We start from the raw sequence: 23,392 nt of genomic DNA, 5'->3' as shown, positions 1-23,392 counted from the left end.
ACTTTCTGCCTATGCACCTGGCGTTCTTTCCAGTCAGGGAGTGCCAAGGGAGAGAGGGAGGGATGGTGCACACCTGAATCTTGTTCAGACCTGCAACCAGCACACAACTGGACCTGGAAGGGACACTTGGGTTATGTATTTTTAAAGGAATTTGGAATTCCTAATACCACGTAGTCCTGGGAAGAAGAGGGTCTGAAAGAGCCATGCAGCCAACCCAAAATGACAGAGGAATCAAGTTCTTCTCAAACTGTATTTCCTCTCTAAGGAAAAAAAAAAAGCCAGCCTCTTGGACAAAGCATTGTTCGCTCATTTTCAATTGTTCCTGCTATCTGTATTTGTGACTATTTCTGTATTTTGGAGGTTATCAAAGGGGTAAAAGGGGTCACTTCGGAAAATGTCAAAAAAGGTTTCATAAAGCCTTTATGTTTTGGTTTTTTTAATGGAAACAAATGCCAAGAGAATCAAATCCAAACAACAAAAAACGTTTATTGTGTTTTCTAATTAAAGACTAGTCCAAACAGGAATCTTGTCAGTAACTCCACTGGATGGCAGGTCAGATCCTTTATCTTCCCTAATCAGTACATCTGCGGAATCATGTGGGAGAAAGATGAAAAGCTAGGGTCATATCCAAACACAAAAGACAGACAATAGATAGCTTCTGAGAAGAAAATCATAACAAAGAAACTGTATAAATGAAATGCGCTTGTGAAGTTATCTCTTATAAAACAGTCAATGAATACGGCTAACTTCACAATGAGATACGGAAGCACTTCAAGGGTGAGGCTACATACGTGCATCCAGAAGTCAGACTTGTACAAGCGCATTTCTTTATATTAAAAAAAATGCCTGAAATAACAGCCTACGAACTTAAGGTTTTTGAAATATGGCACTAGTGAGCAAAGAATCTGGACTGTTTTCCTGAAGAAGAGTAAAAGCAACAAGCTTTTAAGTTTGGTGGAATCTGTTTCTAATCAGGAATCTGTTCGGTTATCTGCTATGGGAGCGCAGTTTTGCAACTGATGAAAACCAACAAAAGATGGAAGTCAAGTATTCTGGAACATCCATAATGAAAAGGAAAAAATGCAGCAAAAGGAGTCAGAAGCTGACTGAACCTAAACAAATTAAAGAACAAGTAACTTCTTACTTTTCTTCTTAAATTCTACATTTTTGTAATAAATACGGAGCAATTAAGTATAAACATATAATAAGCTTTTCCATCATGTGTGTTCTATGATTTAACCTCAAATAATCCCAAGCAAGCAATCAAATTATAAACTTGTCAGAAGACCTGAGTCACCTCCATTTCATTTTTCAGGGAGTCATTCAAGCATGGTTGTCTAAGTTTTGCGCTGTCTACTGATGAACATCACAATATGCACAGGCAAGGAATCTACTGATGAATTCTGATTATTTTTATTATTTTGAATCCATCTTCTAAAACTTCTCTTTAAAGTAATATTAAAGAAATTCAGACTATAAAAGTGGCTAGTGTGATAATCTGAAGCAAGGAAGATGTACCCTTGGTGACAGAGGATCAGATCAAGGAATACTTCAGAAACCTGGACATACATAAGCCCACAGGCCCTCATGGGATGCTGAGTGCTCAGGCAGCTGGCAGATGGCATTGCAAGGTGACTCAGTAATCTCTGATCAATCATGGCCACTGTGAGAAGTGCCAAAACACTGCAGAAAAGCAAATGTCAGTCTGATCTTCAAGAAGGGCAAGAAAGAGAACCCAGGGAACTACAGGCTGGTTAGTCTCACCTCAATCCCTAGGAAGGTGGTGGAGCAGCTAATCCTGGAAACCATTTCCAGGCTCACAAACAACAAAAAAAATCATCAGGAATAGTCAGCATGGACTCACCAATCGCAAGTCATGATTAACCAACTTGATAACCTTCTATGATGAAACAACTGGCCTAGGAGATAAGGGGAGAGCTGTGGGTATTGTCTACCTGGACTTCAGTGAGGTTTTTGACACTGTCTCCCATAAGATCCTCACAGAGAAGCGGTTGATGTATGGGCTGGATGACCAGACAGTGAGGTGGATTAAAAACTGGTTGAATGGCTGGGCCCAGAGGGAGGTGATCAGTGCCACAAAGTCTAATTGGAGGTCAGTGACTAACAGGGGTCAATAGTGTGTCCAGTCCTGTTTAACATCTTCATTACTGACCTGGATGATGGGGCAGTGTTCAACACAGAGAAGTGCAAAGTCCTGCACCTGGGGAACAACAACCCCAGGCACCAGTATATGCTGGGGGCCACCCAGCAAGAAACCACTTTGGGCGGAAAAGGACCTGGGGGTCCTGGTGGACACCAAGTTGAACATAACCCAGCAATGGGCCTTTGCAGCAAAGAAGGCAAATGGCATCCTCGGCTGCATTAGGCAGAGCATTGCCAGCAGGCTGAGGGAGGTCATCCTTCCCCTCTACTCGGCACTGGTGAGGCCACACCTGGAGCGCTGTGTCCAGTGCTGGGCTCCTCAGTACAAAGAGAGGCATGGACATACTGCAGAGAATCCAACAAAGTCCCACTAAGATGACCGAGGGACTGGAGCATCTCTCCTATGATGAAAGGCTGAGAGAGTTGAGACTGTCCAGCCTAGAGAAGGGAATGCTCAGGGGGATCTTATTAATGAGTATCAATACCTGAAGAGAGGGTGCAAAGACGACAGAGCCAGAGTCTTCCCAGTGGTGCCCACTGACAGGACCAGAGGTAACGGGCACAGACTGAAACACAAGAGGCTCCCTCTGAACATCAGGAAACACCTTTTCCCTGTGAGGGTGACTGAGAACTGGCACAGGTTGCCCAGGGAGGCTGTGGAGTCTCTCTACTTGGAGATATTCAAAAGCCATCTGGACATGGTCCTGGGCACCCAGCTCTAGGTGGCCCTGCTTGAGCAGGGGGTTGGACCAGATGACCTCCAGAGGTCCCTTCCAACCTCAACTATTCTACGATTCTGTAATTCTGTGAAAACAGCTTGAAAACTTCTGCCAGTTTTTGTAAATCATAGTCTGTGCTCTTATCACCAGTATCACTCATGCTAATGCTGACATGGAGGAGTTACTGCTGCCTGGTTCTCCTATTAAACATGAACAAACACACCAGCAGGTGCACTACAGTTACTGACCTTAAAGTGACACACAGTTCTGTTTAGTGGTGTATGGATTTACTGATTTAAAGAAAAAAATTAAAAATCAAACTGAATATCTTTTATATGTAGATTTTTTGGTCACATCATAAAAGATCCCATTATTCTACCATTAACGTCAAGTTCATTGCCCTGCAGTATGCACAAGTATTCCTTAAACATAGCTTGCTCTCTTCTTTAAACACAAGACTGCACAGCTATCGCCTCTTCATCACTCACCATTGGTCCTGACAACTCACTGATGAACTATCTGCACTAAATGAATTAAGGACTATAAGCATGAGGACTATGAATATTGAAATGCCTAAAACATTTAATTACTGCATTACAAGAGTTAAACTTGTTTGTGTGCTTTCACTGTACCTTGCCAGACTTCTTCATATTTGGATTTCCTTTAAACTTAAAATAAACTTAAATATTTTTTTTTTTCTGGACTATGATGCTACTTTTTCAGATTAATTTCAGTAACAAGTTTTATCCAAAATAACCGATGCATACTCTCAGCCCCAAACTGATTGTACCATGTTCCACTGTGTTCTCTCACATGCAAGGGGAAAAGGCAGTTGTACTTCCATAGATTTTATGTAAGTCCATCCACAGATGAATTTTGCAGACTTCGCTCAAATATTTGGTTCAAGGGAGCACACTACCAGCAACTTCAACATAGCCTCTAAGACATTCCAGGAGGATTCCATGCTCAGTAAAATTAAAAATACATCCCAGAAATAGAAGAGATGATAAGCATAACTAGTGTTTAAAAACATTCTTTCTTTCTCTACCATATGACTTACAGTACAATAATTGGATTTGTGTCTAAAGATGTACGTTCCTGTCCTGCAACTACTTAATCCACAATTTTGTGCTACAGTTTTTTGAGGTTACAAACACAGATGCTTCAAGAACAGTAAAGAAAGGCAAGTTTGCAAACTCAGGCTGAATGAAAAGTAACTCTGCAGATCAGAAATATAAAAAGACTAATCTAGAGAATATATAGTTGCTTAATATATGTTGACTCTGAGGAGAGCAGAGGTTACAGCCTCAAACATAAACAGATGGGTCAAAGAACTGAAATGCTCTATTTATGAAACTGTGCCAATCTCATAATGAAATACAGATACATATTACCACTGTCGTCTTTATCTGTAGAAAAAAACTCCACAACTTCCAGTCTATCAAACTGGAGTGGACAGAGGTCAATGAATTAATATTCACCTTTAATATTAAGACTTTCAGAGTGAATTGAAAGATGCCCCATTGGATGAAGTACTTACCAAGTGCTCATATGAGGAACAGCGACACTAATGCAAAAATATTTGGTCTGAATACTGCAACATTACAGAGGAAAGTCTTTATCCTGATCCCATTGATAGATTTGAGATAAAGTCAGCAGTTTCTCAAACTTGTTTCATTCTCCTGACATTGTTTTAATATATGAAGTATAATATTTTTGCTATCGCTATGAATGATTTTTAAAAGTTATTTTTCAGATTCAAAAGGCAAATATGGTATCGAGAGGAATAATGAACGATGTCTCTTTATTACAGTCTTCAGACTTCCATTTCATGAGAATGTATACTCAAAGTACTGATACAACCAATGCTATTTTGATGATGCTAAAATGATGTGGTCAAAACAAGTTCAAATTCTTGTATGCAAAATAACCAGATCTATTATGAATTCCATGTATGTAAAAGTTACTCATTTTTTCTATCCAAAACCAGTGTCATCTATCTTCCTTCAAGCATGTGATACTCTTATTCTGAATTCTTTAGACAGCCTTGTAATACAACCCCTTCCAATACTTCACCCCAATTATCCGTGTGTTTTTTATTCTGTGCATCAGAAGTTCTACTGACCATGACACAAAGTTGATGACCAGTCCTCTTAACTAAATAAATGAGCAAGTTTTCTTTCAATGAAAATCATAATTAAACTAAAAAGACCAAATTGGGAAATGCAGTTAAATTATTTCTTTCTTGAGCAAGGGAATAAAACAGTTCTAATTTTTTTCTACCTTGAACCATAAGTATGGGCTCTTTTCCACCGCCGTGTGCCAGCATCTCTCTACGATAACGCTCACCCATTGCCCTGGAGAAACACAGATGTTAGAGCCATCTGCAAACACAACCTATTCAGCTTTCAGTCAATTTTCTTCTAGGATCTTTACAGAACTCAAGAGACAGAGATCACAGGAAATATTCCACCCTGAAACAATGACTGCCTTGATGTCATGTTGACTCCTCAAACTCAAATTACATTTAAAATTATATTATGAGTAACTGAACTAGACAAATTTTATACATATGAATATGTGTTGGTGTTTATAGAAGTTAATTTGTGAACAACATTTCAGCCTTCATTGCTCCAAGGGGAGAAGTTGCTCTGTTACAATGCTCTGAACATTCACCTAAGGTACAAGAACACTTACAATTTGTGATCTCACAATTTACTTTTTAATTTCAGAAAGCAAAATAAGTAGGGTAGCTATACTTAGCTTTGAAGTTGGTGACATGAAGCTTGTTTAATACCCACAGTTGTTTTGATTTCAATAGAAAATTACAAGTAATTAGGCATCTGTGAAAATCAGCCTCTCTAATTACATCTAAATATGGATTTCAGTGCCTCCTAACTGGCACACCTGTATTTTAAAACATTGACACGATTTTTTTTGCACCAATGAACATGTCCCAAAGTACACGTTATACCTGTGGTTATTTCCTGTTTTGTAATCCTCTTAAAATCAAGAAAAAGGCTAAAAACTAATTGTCATTAAAAAAGCCCATCAACCTACATGGCCCCATTTGTTTCATGTTTTCCAGAAGCAAGTAGCATGACACTTCATTCTACTTAATATTTTCTCTGTTTTTACCTATCAAATGGGTCCTGAGCAAAACACTGTTTCCACACCATGGAGGCAACAGCCCTAGACATGAGGTAGGAGTAATATTTGGCACCATAGCCCACAAGATGACTAAATCGCAGCTGCCAGGCCTGTAAGGAGAAAACAAACAAAAAACAGAACAGAAGTAATCTTTTAAATCCTATAAATTGTTCGGCATTTTCTGAACTATGACGGGAGAAATCTGATACTGCTAATGACAAACAGTTATAGAAAAAAGAAAAAAAACCCAGTCACCACCAGAAGTCCCAGAACGAACACATTCCTTATTATAAGAAGCATTTTTCAACCTAAATACTGTATATCCAATATACTGATCATCACAGTTGAAATTACACATAATAGGGTCAGAAGGAAAGAAAACCAAGCAGTAAAAAAATGTATTCATATTCAGTAATAGCTGTGTTGTTCTAATGGCCTTGAAAGAAAACCACAATTAACTTATTACAAGTAACACCACGTTTTATCATTTTCCATGTGGATAAGTGCAGTGTCACACTTGGAAAAGTTCAATCTATAAACTTTTGCCACAAACAAAATAATAGGGACTTGCATTTAATACTATAAAAAGATACAGCTTCCCATAAGCAAAAAGACTCAGAGGTAGACAAATTATATCCACATGCAATGTCATTGTGCACAGATTTGTTTGCACATTTTTAAATGCATATATATAGCAGATTATCATCTGTAATTATATTGTTATTCATTTATGTATTGTTACTTGGCTTTATGACTCACTGGACTCCTTTAATGCTGTTCGGTGTTGACTGTTTACTTCTGTTTTTTTAGTAGAGAAAGTCAGAAGTATCAGCCTTACTTTCACAGAAATAAAAATACTTTTTTATTATTTCCCTGACTGTAACAGAGTAAATTGGGAGACACCTCCAAAGGTCATCTGGTCCAGCCCTTGCTCAAAGCAGAGCCAACTTCGATGAGGTTTCTCAGGACTCTGTCTAGAGTCTCAGTATCTCCAAGGATGAAGATTTCATCACCCTTCTGGTGCAATGTGGAAAAGCAAGCAGGTCCAAGTTGAAAAGACATTGTTTCCCAACAGATTTGGGCATATTCTTTGAACTGAAGACGGATGAATGTATAAATGAATGAGTGAGAAAGTTACTGTGCCCTTTCAGCTCTCTGAGGAAACCACAGAGGAGACAAGTCCCATATCTTATTTGTGCTCCTATCCAAAGTGGAAGCTCTTAACAGTCTTCTGATATGACTGTTGTCAGTATTTTTGTAGGTACTATAGAAAACAGAGTTTTAAAGAGGAACTAGAAGATAAACAATATAGTAGCATAACAGATGTTTTAAATTTAAATCCATGGGCTGTCAGATGCTTGTTCTCATCCTAGAGTCAATGACTGAAATTCTGAGGCAGAGAAACAGAAAAGTGAAGGGGTGTTAGCAACTTTCCAGAACTAGTAATCTTTGACCGTGATTCTTTATCACACTGTAACAGTCTCCTGATTTTTGACAGCTGAAATAAACTATGTTTCTTTATTCAAGAAAGTACTGATCATCATCTTATTCTCCATTAGCCAAGTCAAAGATGTATGTGTATGTTAAAAAAAAGACCAACTGAGAAAGTGGAAAAATAAAGTATTTGGCTTTTAATCAGTCTTTTTACCTTAAGAAAGGTAGCAAACAGTGGCCTATAATCTAGATCACTGTGAACAGCTGATGAGACACAACATTGTTAGCTCCCTTTTCTGAGCAACACCTACAAATAAAGTTCTCAAATTTAGCTGTAATTCACCCATTCAAAAGCTGCTTTTAACAAGATGGTTATCTCCACCCTAAGACTGGTCGCCAAAACAGATGGAATTTGCCATGGGTGAGCAATCTAGCCTCTACTGGTAGCCTACACAACTAGTTTAAAGTAGGAGCAGCAAAGTTAGAGGAGATGAAAAAATGTCTCCAGTCTTCAATTTTCCTGTGGGACTTGATGCATGATGCAAATTCTTGAGAATTATTACTTTTTTTTTTCTTTTCTTTAAAGTAAATGCCAACTGTACCATATCTCATTGTAATGCAAGTATGCAAAAACATTCAGCTTAGATACAGATTCTCCAGCTTCCTCTGAAAAGTATTGTGGTTGCCATGTTTATACTTTATAGCTACAGTTTTTCTAACTAGTCCCTCAATTATAACCATAATCACTAAAATAAAAGCACATTTTGAAACAGATCAGAGAGCCTACATTTTTAGAAGACTGAGCAGGAAAACATGTCAGTTTTTATTTTATTGTACAGTAAGTTTTCAAAGTTAGGATTAAAAGTTTCAACTTGAAAGTACAACTCTCTCATGAATGTGGAAAGCTTTACTGAACTCATACTCAGAAATTTAAATAATTTCCAAATAGATCATTTCAGTGAAAAATCCAAGTTGCTTTTTCTTCTACAAACAAAAATAATTTCTATGAGCTTGACATAGGGAAAAATATTTCCACCTCTCCCATCAGAAAGAAATTATTTTAATGCATCATATAAGCTGTAACTAGGACAGTATGTCTTCCTCAACAGCTCAGATTACATTGTTCGCATCAAATGCTCTTGCATTTAATGGTCTGCACCTAAAACAGCTCATATGCGCTTCCAGGAAAATTGACTATTCTATTCATCAGGTTTGTTGAAACTCTATCACAAGTATGCAAGGAGAAAAGAACATCTCCTCAGCAACCTGTCCAAGACTAAAAGCTTGTTTCAGAGTCTGCACCTAACACAGGCCTCAGTACCCTCTGTTCAAATATAAGACATTTTGTTTGACCTTGTCTTTGCTAATATACTTAAGAACCTTCACATTGCTTCCTTTCAAAAGAGAAAGGGAAAGGCTATAGAAAGACCAAGGAAAGACACCGCTCATCTCTCTCTGCATTTGGGGAGGTTCTCAAATATGATGAAGTTGGGAATTCAAAAATCCATTGGCAACAGTACAGTCTCCAAAAAAGGAAACAAAAATAGAGGATGAGTCAATCCATCTTAAGATAGATGCCTAAGACAGATAAGGTATAGATGACTGTCTCTTCCTTCACTGGAATACATAAGGAACACACTTTTAGGTAGCTCAAGTTATGCAAGATGACTACCATCCTCAAAGGCATACTGCAACTGAGATTGTTTTCATACTGCAAACAGCAATCAAGGAAATCTGATTATAAACACTGCTATTCCCTAGTGAAGTTTGAAGCCTATATTCGATTTTAATTTTTTTTTTGAACCAGTACAGATTTTCCCCACTCTCGAGTATGAATAACTCGAGCATGTCATCATTCCCTGTCACTACTTTTTTCTTAGTCCTCACCCAAAGTTTCTGATCAGGAACTTCCAATCTTCAATATTTCACCGTTACCCAGTACCTATTACATTACTCAAGTACATTTTCTGATTCTATGCTGTTCTAGCAATTAACTTTCCAGAACTGGACTTTGCTATCTGTAAAGTAATATTTAAACATTAAGACACATCCAGTACCCTAATTCACAAGGGGCTACCTGCCTGCATTAAAAAACTCTTCCTACTTTATACAGATGAGATTATGATCTAGGTAATAAAATGTTCAAAAAGCCAAAGAATATATAGGCTAATACCCCTTTAAAAATTTCTATCATCAATAAAAAAGAAACACATCACTGTAAATGTGTTTAAAACTAAATGGTTCACCTTTTTACACAAAACTGCATTTTAATAACATTAGCTATAGATGCAAAATGACTTGATTTCTTGTGTTATTTCCAATGCCGAATGATTTCTCCACATTAAAAGAAAGAAAAAAGACGTATCAATTTCCCTTTTTGGAAACAATAAAGGCTAGACATGAAGAACTAGGGCACTCTCCTTATTAAATGTTGTATTTTTGGTAAGCCGCTAGAAAGTTAATGAAGACTCTGAGTAATCACCTACTTCAAAAAGTTCCATGAACCCATTCCAGGGGTTTATAAAACAGTGCATTTTACAGCATAGCTCATGGGTTATGATAATAAGCCATCCACAGGTCGTGTTCATGCCTGCTTTTTATCCAACACAACAAACTGAAATAAAGGTGTGCGACTGATCCGCTGCAGTTACTAAAGGGGCCTTTTTTCCACCATCGTTATCAATCTTCCCTTATAACCATGTCTGAAATATTTCCAAAATTCCATGTGCAATGGTGTTCCATCCAATCCCGTAACAAACAAAAATACCTCACTGATACTTTTGTATTCTTATACTTTATCAGGAATTTTTTAAAAAGTCCTTGTAGGATACATTCTTATGGTAAGATTCAGTTCATTTTACTTTAGCTACCTTAAGCTAGATGTCTTGCCCAAATTAGTCACATAGGCTTCCTTTGTAGTCAGAGGACAGAGGTATTTATCCTGCTATCTTTGGAGAGGATAGGACTACTGCTCTAGGAGAAATTTGAATAATTTACTAAAACTTCTATCTTCTATTTAAAAGTTAAGCAAATTTAACAATACGGTAGGATCAGTTAAACGAAACTGTTTTGAAGACTACATAAACTAATTTAGGATTCAATTATTTGAATTCTAAATTTAGAACTGTTTAGATTATCATAAAAATAATCTGATATAAAAATTTAGATGCGATTCTAAAAGAATACAACCAAAGACAAAAAATGCAGGTAGCTTAATATATACTACCCTAGATCTGTTTCCATGGAGCTCCATATGGAATCAGTGCTACAAAATCCTACTACATCTTTTGGAAAGAAAAAAGAACCCTACAGAAAGTCTTGACTAGTGCTTGGGACTTTTCCAAATGCTCTTCCATCAGTTTATTCTGTGACTTCAGGTACTTCAAAGTATATTTAAGTCCATTTTGCTTTGCATCTTAAGACAAAAAACACAAGTGAGAACCTGAAAAGACCCAACACTAAATTAAGAGAAGTATTTTCATCATTTAAGTGTTCTAATTACAAAATGTGTGCTTCAGTAATTACATCAATGAGCAAGTTGTTGAATAGTTTCCATGAGGAACAATATTTGATGGAGATGATATTTGGCACCCTCCCCCTTCTTAATTAAATTCTTATTCTGGCAGGAAAACCAATAGAGGAGCAGCCAACTTATCTCCTTCAGGGGCTACTGGGTGGAGAACCCCTGGGTCTGGCACTAACTAGATATTATTGCTCCTAATGCCCTTGAATTTAGCTATCAGCATGGGTGGAAAACTGAGAGTCAGAAAGAAGCTCCAGGCTCTGGTAACTTGGGAGCCAGGAGAGAAACGCGATTAGCATAGAAGTCAGTACAGGCTGTTTCCCTAAGACCAAGTTTTATCAGGGCTAGTGGAATTCCAGGACAACACCGCTCTGGCATGCAAATAAGCACACTGAAAGTTAGCACAGGCAATGTTTTCTTGGCACTGTGTCAGCCACTCATACAGCAAGAGCTGGAGGTGGGACATAAAGAGCTGCAAGTTACAGGTCAAGAACTATGAGGCCATTTCTCAGCAGAGAAAAATGGTAAATTTACTATGGTGTGCAGATCGGAGTGATGCTCCACATTTAGCTTAGTAAGTTTCCCATTCCGATGTACTAGCTGCGCAGGCATCATTTTAAAATGTCAGAGGGAAAAAGTGCTTTTAGCAAAAGAAAAAAAAATGTATTATCTGACGACCAGGAGATCTGGTCTCACTTTTCTCCTTCGACTCCACTTTGCATTTTCATGCTCTTCACACCCATGTTCTGTCCCAGACGGAAGATCACTCTTCTCAAAATTCAAGGAAGATGCTCAAGAGATTTCACAGCACAGAACTGCAACAACATCCAGTCATCATGTACAGAAAATCTTAGTCTCATTCCTCCATTGCAGTGACTCCCAGAATTAGTGTGCTAATCTACTTGAATTAAATGCTCTTCCCTGAACCTCTTCTATGCTCCTTTTCCCAAAAGAACTGAGCCTGCAGTTAGACAAGCTAAGAAGCTTCCTCGTAACGCTCCTCTTTTTTTCTTGCCCCCGCACAGTAATGGGAGCAAGCAGCCCAGCACTGCTAGCAGAAGCCTGGGCTGTGGCTGCCAGGCTCTGAAGCTCAAGCTCTGCCACTGGGTGCATTTATTTCAGGGAGGCCAAATTGTCATATAGCAGAATTTATTCTGCTATACTCATATATATTACTCATTTACTTTATGAAACGAGAGAAGGATTTTCATATACGCTCTGCAGCTTAAAGAATTCTCTCTTTTGTTCTGTAACAAATCACAGATTTTTTTTCCTTATTGTACTGGTTTGTTACATAAGTTTACAGTGTGCTTTGAAGACATCCTCAATTCATTCTCACTTGAAGAAACAGTTTAATGAGTTTCAGAGTGCAGCGTTTGCAAACTGTGCCAGTAGCCACCTCTGGGGAAAAGCTAGAGCACTCCCTGACTAGCAGAAACAACTCTCTCCATAGGTATGTAGCAGCTTGCTCGGTCAACTTACTTTCTGTATTTTTGGCCTGAGCCCCTCTAAGTTTTATAGAATTACATCATCATCATTCTGGAGTTTCACAATAATAAAAAAATCCAATAAAGAGCTTTAAAGCCACTTCCTTTCCTGCAGTTTCTAATCTTGTTTAGAATAACAGAAAGTTAATTTCAAGAAACCACCCCTAACTTGCTTAACGTCAATACTCTTCAGTTTTTCGGTGTCATGCATTTCTGTGTCAGGGGTGGGAGAGCACACAAAGTAAACCAACCCAGAGACATCGCTGACATTTTAGAAAGCGAGTCAAGCAAGAGATTAAGATTTCAATTTATAACACTTCTGTGTTTTTATTATAAAATGATAAATAAATCTAGCAAGGCAGGGAATGTAAATATTTTTGCAGTTGTTTACACTAGGGAAGAGGAAAGGAATTTAACATGCAATTAACCACTTAGGTGATTCTAGATATGTACCATATGGTCTTTGAATTACTTAAAGACAAATATTTCATTTTTATTTATAAACTATTAATGCATTTGAGCTGCTTATAGGAAAATCATTTAAAACTACTTATTCTTCACGCTCTACTCTCCTCCCCACAAAGGGAGTGGTGGAAGGGGGACATGGGAGATAACAAAGAATACTGACATCAAAAAGCTGTATGTATGATCTGCATTGCTTCACAATCCTTAAAACTTGGATTAAAAGACACAGAGATATGAAAATTGAGTCTATATTGTGTCCTTTGACTGACCTTATTTGGACAAGTTGAGAGACAGTGTTATTTGTAAACATTATAACTAGTCTTTAAAGTAAAATATAAGAAATATGCAATCAGACAATTTCCAAACAAGTCCTTCATGTTGTAACACGTAACTCTACATACACATGCAACACACACACGCCATTCTATTAGCAATTAATAATTTCTATTACTGCCTAAGCTTTAAAGATTCATAAGCCCAACATAAATAGAATCAGATCATCATAGTTTCCTTCAGGTACACGCTCACACTGAAGCCCAAGGCTTTTATTCTACTCTACTGATTAAACCTCATTTTAAGTATTGACCTATTCTTTTAAAACAAACATCATGAATGCTGCTTAAGGTAAGCTCTTAAAAAAACAAGAAATATCTTAAGCAACGTAGTAACTGCAAAACATATTTGCCAGTACAGCTTAATCACATAAATTATCTGTACCTACACTGGAAGATGAAATAGCTACTATTCTACAGTAACACTCATTTACTACCTTTTGCCAGAGCCACTCCACACAGGGATTTAGGGGATCATGATTCTAATCCTGAATCTGCCACAAACTACAGCATGAACTTGAAGAAACTACTTTTTTTGCCCTCTCAGTCTAACTGCCACCTCCTGTTAAGTGACGGTGATAACAGTTGCTCTCTCTCTCTTGTTCTTTTCTGTTTTGACTTCAAGCTTTTCATAGAAAGGACAATCTCCCACAACATTTGAAGAGCATTTCATTACAGGCCCTCTAGCCTGTGTTTATGGCAATAATATATTCAGTTATATCTATCCCTATCAAAGACAGCTCCAGTACTGCAATCCTGGGGAAAAAAAAGGACATGTGAGCTGTGAGAACAGAATTGTATAAAACTAAACAAAGCTATCTGTGTTTTTACATATATATATATATATATATATAAAAAAAAAGATATATCTAAAGCACATATAGCCACTTCAAAATGTTACCAGGAGATGTATGCAACTACTTCCTGCACTGTTCCTTAAAACACTCTACTACACGGTAAATACCATCACTAAAGTTTGTTTGAGTTTCATGAGGCTAACACTTGCAAAAAGAATTTCCCTAAAAGTCCTTCATATCTTATGATATCTGTAAACACTCTGCTGCTGTAGATAGTTGCCCAGTGAATAGTCTCATATTACCACCAGGAAACAAATCTTCACAGTATTTGCTATCAGCATTTTCTTTATCATAAAATGAACTCAACTCCAGAAAGACAGAAACCTAAACAAACCTTGAAGGGTGACTTTAAAAGCTTTTGAAAGTCCCAGCATCTACTTTAATACTGACCTCAGCAGGGCACCAATCTTTTTGAAATGGCTTTTAGCTATTAATTATTTATACAACTATCACTTCCCCGGAGTTCACTGTGCACTCCTTTATTAATCTTTTCCTCAGACCCAGACTCTTCAACTTGATTTTATAGTCTACTTTTAAGAAGGTTCATATGAAAACTAATCCAAGGATTTGCACTTTGTGTAAACAACTTTCGTTGCCAACATGGCAAGGTAAAAAATTACTTTGAAGGAGTTACACAAACTTCAAGAGGTTGAGTAATGACTTCATCTCTCTTCAAAACACTCCAAAAAGTGGAATATGAGCAACATCAGTGTCTCTTCAAGTAACTGAAGAGAAAGAAAAAGTGGAAAAGCAATCTTCTATGAAGGGTCTCTGCCTTTACTATGAAAATTATGCCTCTGTGATGTACAACAGTGGTTTCTCTAAAACTCCCTTTAAGGGACATCCTAGACCTACTGGGTGTCTGCTTCCCTCTTTAACAAATTAGGGAAAAGACTGACAAGAGTTTAAAACATTAGGTACTACCCGCCATCACATTTGCTGTAAATTAAACCATTTTTTCCTCCTACTATCTGCTCACTCATAAGAAACAAATGATCCCAGTCTCAATTCCAATTATATTTTCATAAAGGTTTTCAATACCAGAATATACTCATGTGTGCCCACATAGTTTTCTCTTTGTTAGCCAAAAAACTCCATTTCCTCAACCTTCCTCACAGGCCATGTTTCCAAACTTGTTATCTGTCTGAAACTGCTTCTCTGTATTTCTTCCAGTTTTTCTACATCTTTTTAAGAGGTAGACACCTACTACAGGACACAACACTACCCACTGCAAAGTCCCCAACACTAAATACTAAATTATATAAAAAAAACCCACATATGATTTTCTTTAACAGCATCCAATGAATAAAAGCACGCTCTTTTGGCATTTATTGTTCTTTAAATACGTATGTATTTAATTGCTTTTCTAATGCAAACTAGAATAGAATAGACTATTTCAGTTGGATGGGACCTACAACGACCATCTGGTCCAACTGCCTGACCATGCCAGGGCTGACCAAAAGTTATAGCATGTTATTAAGGGCATTGTCCAAATGCCTCTTAAACACTGACAGGCTTGGGGCATCGACCACCTCTCTAGGAAGCCTGTTCCAGTGTTTGACCACCCTCTTGGTAAAGAAATGCTTCCTAATGTCCAGTCTAAACACCCCCTGGAGCAGCTTTGAACCATTCCCATGTGTCCTGTCACTGGATACCAGGGAGAAGAGCTCAGCACCTCCCTCTCCACTTCCCCTCCTCAGGAAGCTGTAGAGAGCAATGGGGTCACCTCTCAGCCTCCTCACCGTCTCCCATAGCATTCTCCTTAGGAAGCTGGCAGCTCGTGGCTTGGACGGGTGTACTCTTTGCTGGGTAAAAAACTGGTTGGGTGGCTGAGCCCAGAGAGTAGTGGTGAATGGAGTTAAGACCAGTGGGTGGCTGGTCACAAGCGGTGTTCCCCAGGGCTCAGTTTTGGGGCCAGTCTCATTTAATCTCTTTATCAATAATCTGGATGAGGGGATTGAGTGCACCCTCAGTAAGTTTGCAGATGACACCAAATTGGGTGGGAGTGTCAATCTGCTGGAGGGTAGGATGGCCCTGCAGAGGGACCTGGACAGGCTGGACCGATGGGCCGAGGCCAACTGGATGAGGTTTAACAAGGCCAAGTGCCAGGTCCTGCACTTTGGGCACAACAACCCCATGCAATGCTACAGGCTTGGGGAAGAGTGGCTGGAAAGCTGCCTGGCTGAAAAGGACCTGGGGGTGCTGGTTGACAGCCGGCTGAACATGAGCCAGCAGTGTGCCCAGGTGGCCAAGAAGGCCAACAGCATCCTGGCTTGGATCAGGAATAGTGTGGCCAGCAGGAGCAGGGAGGTGATTGTCCCCCTGTACTTGGCGCTGGTGAGGCCGCACCTGGAATACTGTGTCCAGTTTTGGGCCCCTCAATACAAGAAAGACATTGAGGTGCTGGAGCATGTTCAGAGAAGGGCAACGAAGCTGGTGAAGGGTCTGGAGCACAGGCCTTATGAGGAGCGGCTGAGGGAACTGGGGTTGTTTAGCCTGGAGGAGTCTGAGGGGAGACCTTATCGCTCTCTACAAGTACCTGAAAGGAGGTTGTAGTGAGGTGGGTGTTGGTCTCTTCTCCCAAGTAACAAGAGATAGGACAAGAGGAAATGGGCTCAAGCTGCATCGGGGAGGTTTAGGTTGGATATTAGGAAAAATTTCTTTACGGAAAGAGTGGTCAAGCATTGGAACAGGCTGCCCAGAGAGGTGGTGGAGTCACCATCCCTCAAGTGTTTAAAAAAACAGGTAGATGTGGCACTTTGGGACATGGTTTAGTAGGCATGGTGGTGTTGGGTTGATGATTGGACTGATGATCTTAAAGGTCCTTTCCAATCTTAATGATTCCTAGTTTTTACTTTCATTAGAAATAATCCAGCCACCACGCCAGGAAACATGAAATTGCTACTCTACCCTTAACTGGTTTAGTGGTGGACTTGGTAATGTTAGGTTAATGGTTGGACTGGATGATCTTAAAGGTCTTTTCCAACCTAAATGATCCTATGATTCTATGATGTTCTCCAAATTAGACAAGCCCAAATTCCTTAGCCACTCCTCATAGGACATTCCTTCCAGCCCTTTCACCAGCTTTGTTGCCCTCCTCTGGACACATTCAAGGACCTTCACATCCTTCTTAAATCGTGGAGCCCAGAACTGCACACAGTACTCAAGCACCAATGCTGAATACAGTGGGATATTCCCCTCTTTTGACCAGCTGGTTATGCTGTGTTTGATGCACCCCAGGATGCCATTTGCCCTCTTGGCTGCCAGGGCACACTGCTGACTCCTATTGAGCCTGCTGCCAACCAGCACTCCCAGATCCCTTTCTGCAGGGCTGCTCTCCAGCCACTCCTCTCCCAATTTACACTTGTGCCTGGCATTACTCCATCCTAGGTGCCAAATCTGGTATTTGGACTTGTTAAATTTCATCCCATTAATCATAGCCCAATGCTCCAATCTATCTAGATCCCTCTGCAAGGCCTCCAGTCCCTCAAGAGAGTCAACAGCACCTCCCAGTTTGGCATCTTCAGCAGACCTGCTAACGGTACATTCAAATCCTGCATCCAGATAGTTGATAAATATATTGAACAGAACTGGTCCTAAAACTGAACCCTGAGGAACACCACTGGTGAGCGGTCACCAGCCAGATGTAGCCCCATTCACTACAACTCTTTGAGCCCTGCCCTTCAGCCAGTTCTTCACCCAGTGCACCATAAACCCAGAAGGATGTCCAGAAGGATGCTGTGAGGGACAGTATCAAAAACCTTACTAAAATCCAGAAAAACTACATCCACTGCCTTCCCTTCATCCACTAGGCAGGTGATCTTATCATAGAAGATATTAAATTAGTTAAACGGGACTTCCCTTTTGTGAACCCATGTTGACTGTGCCTGATGATTGCATTATTCTTTAAATGCCTTTCAGGAGTACCCAGTATAATCGTATCCATAATTTTTCCAGGAACTGAGGTTAGATGAGCAGGTCTGTAGTTTCCTGGGTCTTCCCTCTCACCCTTTTTGTAAATTGGAGTAACACTGGCTAGCTCCCAGTCAGCAGGGACCTCCCCAGACTCCCAAGACCTTTGGTAGATGATCGAGAGGGGTCCTGCCACAACATCTGCTAGCTCCTTCAGAACTCTGGGATGAATCCTATCAGGCCCCATGGACATGTGAACACTCAGCTGATACAGCTGGTCCCTTACAGTTTCAGTGTCCACAAATGGAAAGTCACTGTTCCCACACTCATGGTCCTCCGCCTCAGGTGACTGGGCAGCCCAAGGTCTGTCAGTATTATTAAAGACTGAGGCAAAAAACACATTGAATGCCTCTGCTTCTTCTTCATCCCTGTTAGATGACCACCTTCAACAAGTATTGGTCCAATGTTTTTTTCCAGACCTCCTCTTGCTACTAACATACTTAAAAAAGCCCTTCTTGTTATCTGAAACAACACTGGCCAGTTTCAACTCTAACTGAGCTTTGGCCTTTCATGTTTTCTCCCTGCATGAAAGAACCACAGCTCTGTACTCTTCCTGCGAAGCCTGACCTTGCTTCCAAAGATCATACAGTTTCTCTTTCCTCCTGAGCTCCACGAGGAGTTCCCTGTTCAGCCAAGCTGGTCTTCTGCCCCGCTTGCTTGATTTACAACACAGTGATCCAACGACTTTGGATCCAAATTCTCTGGATCATTTAAATTCTACTTTTCATGATTTCTGCATTCTTTGCCAACTGAAGGAGCTTCTATTAATATTATAAATAAATTCTCATCCAAATCATTAACTAAAACACAGAACTGCAGCAATTCCTGGGCAGACCCCTGGTGACTTCCACTTGAAATGTCCCAGTCTGAAACTAAACTTTCACCTGCTCTGTCAGCATGTTTTCTACATGTTGCCTCAGCCATAACTCCATGGTTTGCTTGCAGAATTACAAATTGCAAGTGTCAGAAAGCTTGCTAAGTCTAAAGTTATGCTATCAACCACCTCCTTCCTATTCCTAAGGTCAATTAATTTCTTAAGAAGAAAAGTGGATTTTTCCATCTCAGATGGTTCTTAACAAAACCATAGTTACTTTGCTCACTTGATTGTTCTCAATGTATTTATGAACTGCTTAATAATTGGTTCTACTACTTCTTGACTGACAAAGTCTGAACAATTAGTCTACAGTTCCCAAGTTCTCCTCCCTTCATAAGAGTAGTTATCATAATAGCACTACCACTTCTTCATGAGTTTGTGAGTGATAATTCCTCCAGGTCAGTAACTACTTTGACAAACTTACATATTCTGACAACGTCACTATGTCTAATCTAATTATTCTCTCTCTTTCTCATTCCTTAATCTCAGTTGTGTTTCTATCCATCTCAAAAATTATATGCATTACACACCTAATCAGAATTCACTTACTTTTTAAAAAAAAACCACCGAGGCAGAGGCATGGAATATTTCCGCTTTCTCTGACATTTGTTATCATTCTCTCCCCCACTCTCCTCTTATTTCTTCAGTGGTTGTGGAACTTTATTACCTTCACTACTTGCATTTTGCAACTCAGCATTTCTAGCCTTTTTTGTTCTGAATTCTTGTATTCTTTTAGCAATTATCTCTAGCCATATAATGATTTCTATTTTTTATTATCTTAATAAGGTCTTTAAAGGTCTTGGTCCCTTATTACCAAACCTTTTTTGCATCAGTATAGTTTGTGTCTTTGGTTCAGTGTCTTTGGTTCAGTCTCTGTGGTAACTACATAATGTCTTTTGATTCATCATACTTAGCTCTGTTCCAGTTCCAGCAAATATTTGGCAGCCTTCCTCTTTCTGATGCATTGTTTTTAATCATTGTTGAAGTTTCTGGTTTTTAAGCAGCTCGAAACTTCCACAATTTTACTTTTGGCTCATTAGAGCTTAACCCGTCTTCTGTTTTTCACACTTTTATATGGCTTCTACTTTTCTAATAACTTCCTTTTCTCAGGTATTCAAATGTACAGGCTTTTTCTCCCACTCAGTTCTTTTCAGCATCTTATTGATTAGCACCATAAATTTCATTCCTTCATCCTCAACCCAGTTATTGGTCATTTAAAAGCTCTTTTCCAACAGCACCAATTCTACCTTTTAGCTGTTCTTTTCCATTTCTTTTAACCTAGCTTTCAGTTTTGCTTAGGTTCTAAAGTTACATTAGTTTAACTTAATAAATCTAAGACAAAATTGGGAATATTTTAGATAAAATAAATATTAAGTGACATCTCAGTTTAAAATTTAATTGGCAGCCACTATTTAGCCTTCTTACCAATAATTTCAAGATTTATGTTCACGACTTGAATAAAGTTCTCAAAATTCAAAACCACTTTTACCTTCAGAGGTTAAGGGTTATCGCTTATTTATTTAAAGACAGCTGCTTCATTGCTTGCCCAGTCTGACTATTTATTCTTTTTATATGGTGTTACTGATATTCACATGAAATGTTACACAGGACCGTAGTTATAACTACACATTAGTAGTCACTCCAAAGTCCTAACAAAAAACCCTAAGACAACAGATGCCACAACACCACAGATGGCAGATTCAATACCAAGATACTTCACTCAAACTGCAGCCAGCCCTCAGTAGGCTGAGGAATAGGCCTGTTAAAGACGATACTCTCCTCTTCACTGCGGCACCACTACTGACAGCAATCACTATCAGTACAAGACTGTGATACAGAACTTCAGAAACCACACTGTCTCCATTTTTGGCCTCTGGCTTACCTAACACAACTAAGCATGAGGTCAGGTCACCTTCAAATTCCCAAGAAAAGGCTCTTAAGAAGGAAAAAGAGGCATACAGCTGCTCTTTTGCTCTCACGTGTTCTCCAACAAAATAAAAGAGGGCTTGGGCACAAGGTGACAATGTGTGATGCAGAAACTATTTTCTCTCTGCAGAGAAGCTAGTCCTCTCTGTCTAGTGACACGAACTCCTCTTCAGCTGACCAACCTCCCAGATGCCTTTATATGTGCCCTGTTAATGAAATCCTTGTGTTCTCAGCACCCATGGCAAGCCACATCTTCCTGTAGTGTCTGACAGCCTCCCTAGGCAAGCATTCCAAATGTTAGGTTGCATCTCATCCATTGATTTCCTTTGTCAGGAACACAACAGACACAATCCTAGCAAGTTAAGACAAGGACCTAAGTGGAGCCTTCCAAGGTCAGGATCCCTGTCTGGGCAGAGTCCCTCCAGCTGCAGGAAGAAGACAGACAAACAACCACACTGGTGATACACCATTTTTCATACACTTCTTCCCTTTAGGGTATCTATAACAATACCCGCCTTGTTTTCTGTTGGCAGACTTGGCTGGCTAACATATTTGGTCTCACAGGTGTTTTGGTCTCTCCAATCACTAGCAACCATAGGCCATTAAGAAGTCCTCATACCACCAAAGGAACCTGCACTCCGGACAAAAGTATATAAGCATAGTTAAAACTGTAACCTGATGTAAATTTTAGACCACCAGTAGAGGTGGTCCTTCTGAACTAATATGTACTTAACATGCTAGAACAAAAAGGTATATAGCAAATCATTTAGTGTTCCAAAAAATATCAAAAGGCTCCCTACATACCAACATGTTCCATCCTATCAAATGTAATTATAATGATGTGTTAATAATGTGTTAATGTGGGTTAATACCAACATTGCACTTTTTATTCAAGTACCACAGAATAAATTCTTCTGTTTCTGGAAGAAAAAGCTTACTGGAAGGCCCCGTAATTTTAAAAAAAGCAAAAGGGACTATTTGGCAGCAATCTAAAAAAGAACCCAGATTCACTGTGCTTCACTCTTCAAAACCATTTTTCCTCACAGACACAAGTCAAACCAGCATCTCCCACCAAACTTCCAGGTTAGAATGAGGAAAGGTTACTATGACAGACAGACAATTACTATGTTAAGTCCATAATAATTTTTTGAAAATAAGAATCAATAATTCAAACTAATTCAATATTTCACTAAGAAAATTCAGGTATGATGATTTGGGCAGCTGGTGTTTATCATAAAACCACTTCATTATTGGGAGCTCTTTCCTATAACTGCAGGAGGCTGCAATCCCCACTATCACTGCAGAGCCTGTTTACCCTGTGTCTCATTTTTTGTTACGATATTGAACCGAAACCCGCAGCAGGGGACAGGAATTATTATGCTTGGCAAAGGACTAACAATGGCATATCATTAAGTTTTGATGACTGTCTCAAAGGAAAGTAGTTTTCAAGTCTGAACTTGGGGGACAGGCAGGGGACTAAGCAACAGATCATGGGGAGAAACTTTGATCATGTCTCAGGTTGATCAAAGGGTCACCTGATACTTTTTAAAGTCTCTCTGGGCATCCTGGAGACAAAGGTAGAAGAGAACAGGGAGATACTCTAAAAGCAGGCAGTGTTATCAATTGCAAGGCAGGCCATAGTAAATGGAAACTGGCTTCACAAGAGATGAGAAAAAAGCTATGATTTAAAGAAAAGTTTGGAGCAAAAGCAGAATACTGAATTCCCCACAGCGCACAGATTTTGACACCAAGTACATTCAGGAAGAAATGGCAGGAAAATGTGTGGTCCTTATTATTTGATTTATCTTGCTTTCTTGTAAGAGTCAAAATGAAGACTGATTGCTTTTTAAAGGCATCACACGGATTCAAGAATCCAGCCTGTGCAAAATTTCTTTTCATTTTCCAAACTCAGTAACACAAATCTCCTCTGGTAACAAAACCACCAGACACTACAAAAACAGGCAGATACATTTCCTTGCCCCCTGCCTGGCAGTTGTCAGCTTCTGGATTTGGTAACAGAGCAAAGAAATCCCAGTGGAATTTCATCCTCCAGGAGCCAGCAGCAAACTCTCTGTACTTTTGAACAGATAAGCAATGGCCAGCCAGAAATCAAGATTTGCATTCTTTAGGAAAACAAAGTCTCATGGAGTGCTGTTTCTCTGTCCTTCCGTCTGTCACAGTCTGCTCCATTCTTCCTTTCTGCCTTGCATGTGGCACTAGCTTCTGCAACCGTCTGTGTCAACGCAGCCAATGTAAATACTACTGCATGCAGCGCCAACTGCCCCAATGCCTGTAAAACCTATCTGAATGGCAAATACAGACTTGGACAGGATTTTCTTCCCACTACCCCTCCTACAGTTGGCACATAAGACATGATATTTGCTGAGGATGATGCTTTGGTTTACCTTAAAATAGGTATCACCACATAGGTACAGCAGCATTTACTTATTAGGTGTAGTTTATGTGCCTCATTTTGAAAGTGCTGTAACA

General features: G+C 39.3%; 1 protein-coding gene across 1 annotated transcript in view; it reads right to left on the bottom strand.

Annotated features, from left to right (window-relative positions):
* Positions 1 to 23,392, bottom strand: part of MIPEP (mitochondrial intermediate peptidase) — an 85,238-nt gene that overhangs the window by 3,917 nt on the left and 57,929 nt on the right. Inside the window, exons 17-18 of the mRNA XM_075714177.1 lie at positions 6,021 to 6,142; positions 5,166 to 5,239 (exon numbers count right to left, since the gene is read on the bottom strand). Of these exons, the coding sequence (XP_075570292.1) occupies positions 5,166 to 5,239; positions 6,021 to 6,142 (196 nt within the window). The remainder of the gene's footprint in view (positions 1 to 5,165; positions 5,240 to 6,020; positions 6,143 to 23,392) is intronic.

Source organism: Pelecanus crispus, chromosome 1 (genome assembly GCF_030463565.1).
Source record: "Pelecanus crispus isolate bPelCri1 chromosome 1, bPelCri1.pri, whole genome shotgun sequence".
Taxonomy (NCBI): Eukaryota; Metazoa; Chordata; class Aves; order Pelecaniformes; family Pelecanidae; genus Pelecanus; species Pelecanus crispus.
This window is presented reverse-complemented; position numbering and strand designations above follow the sequence as displayed.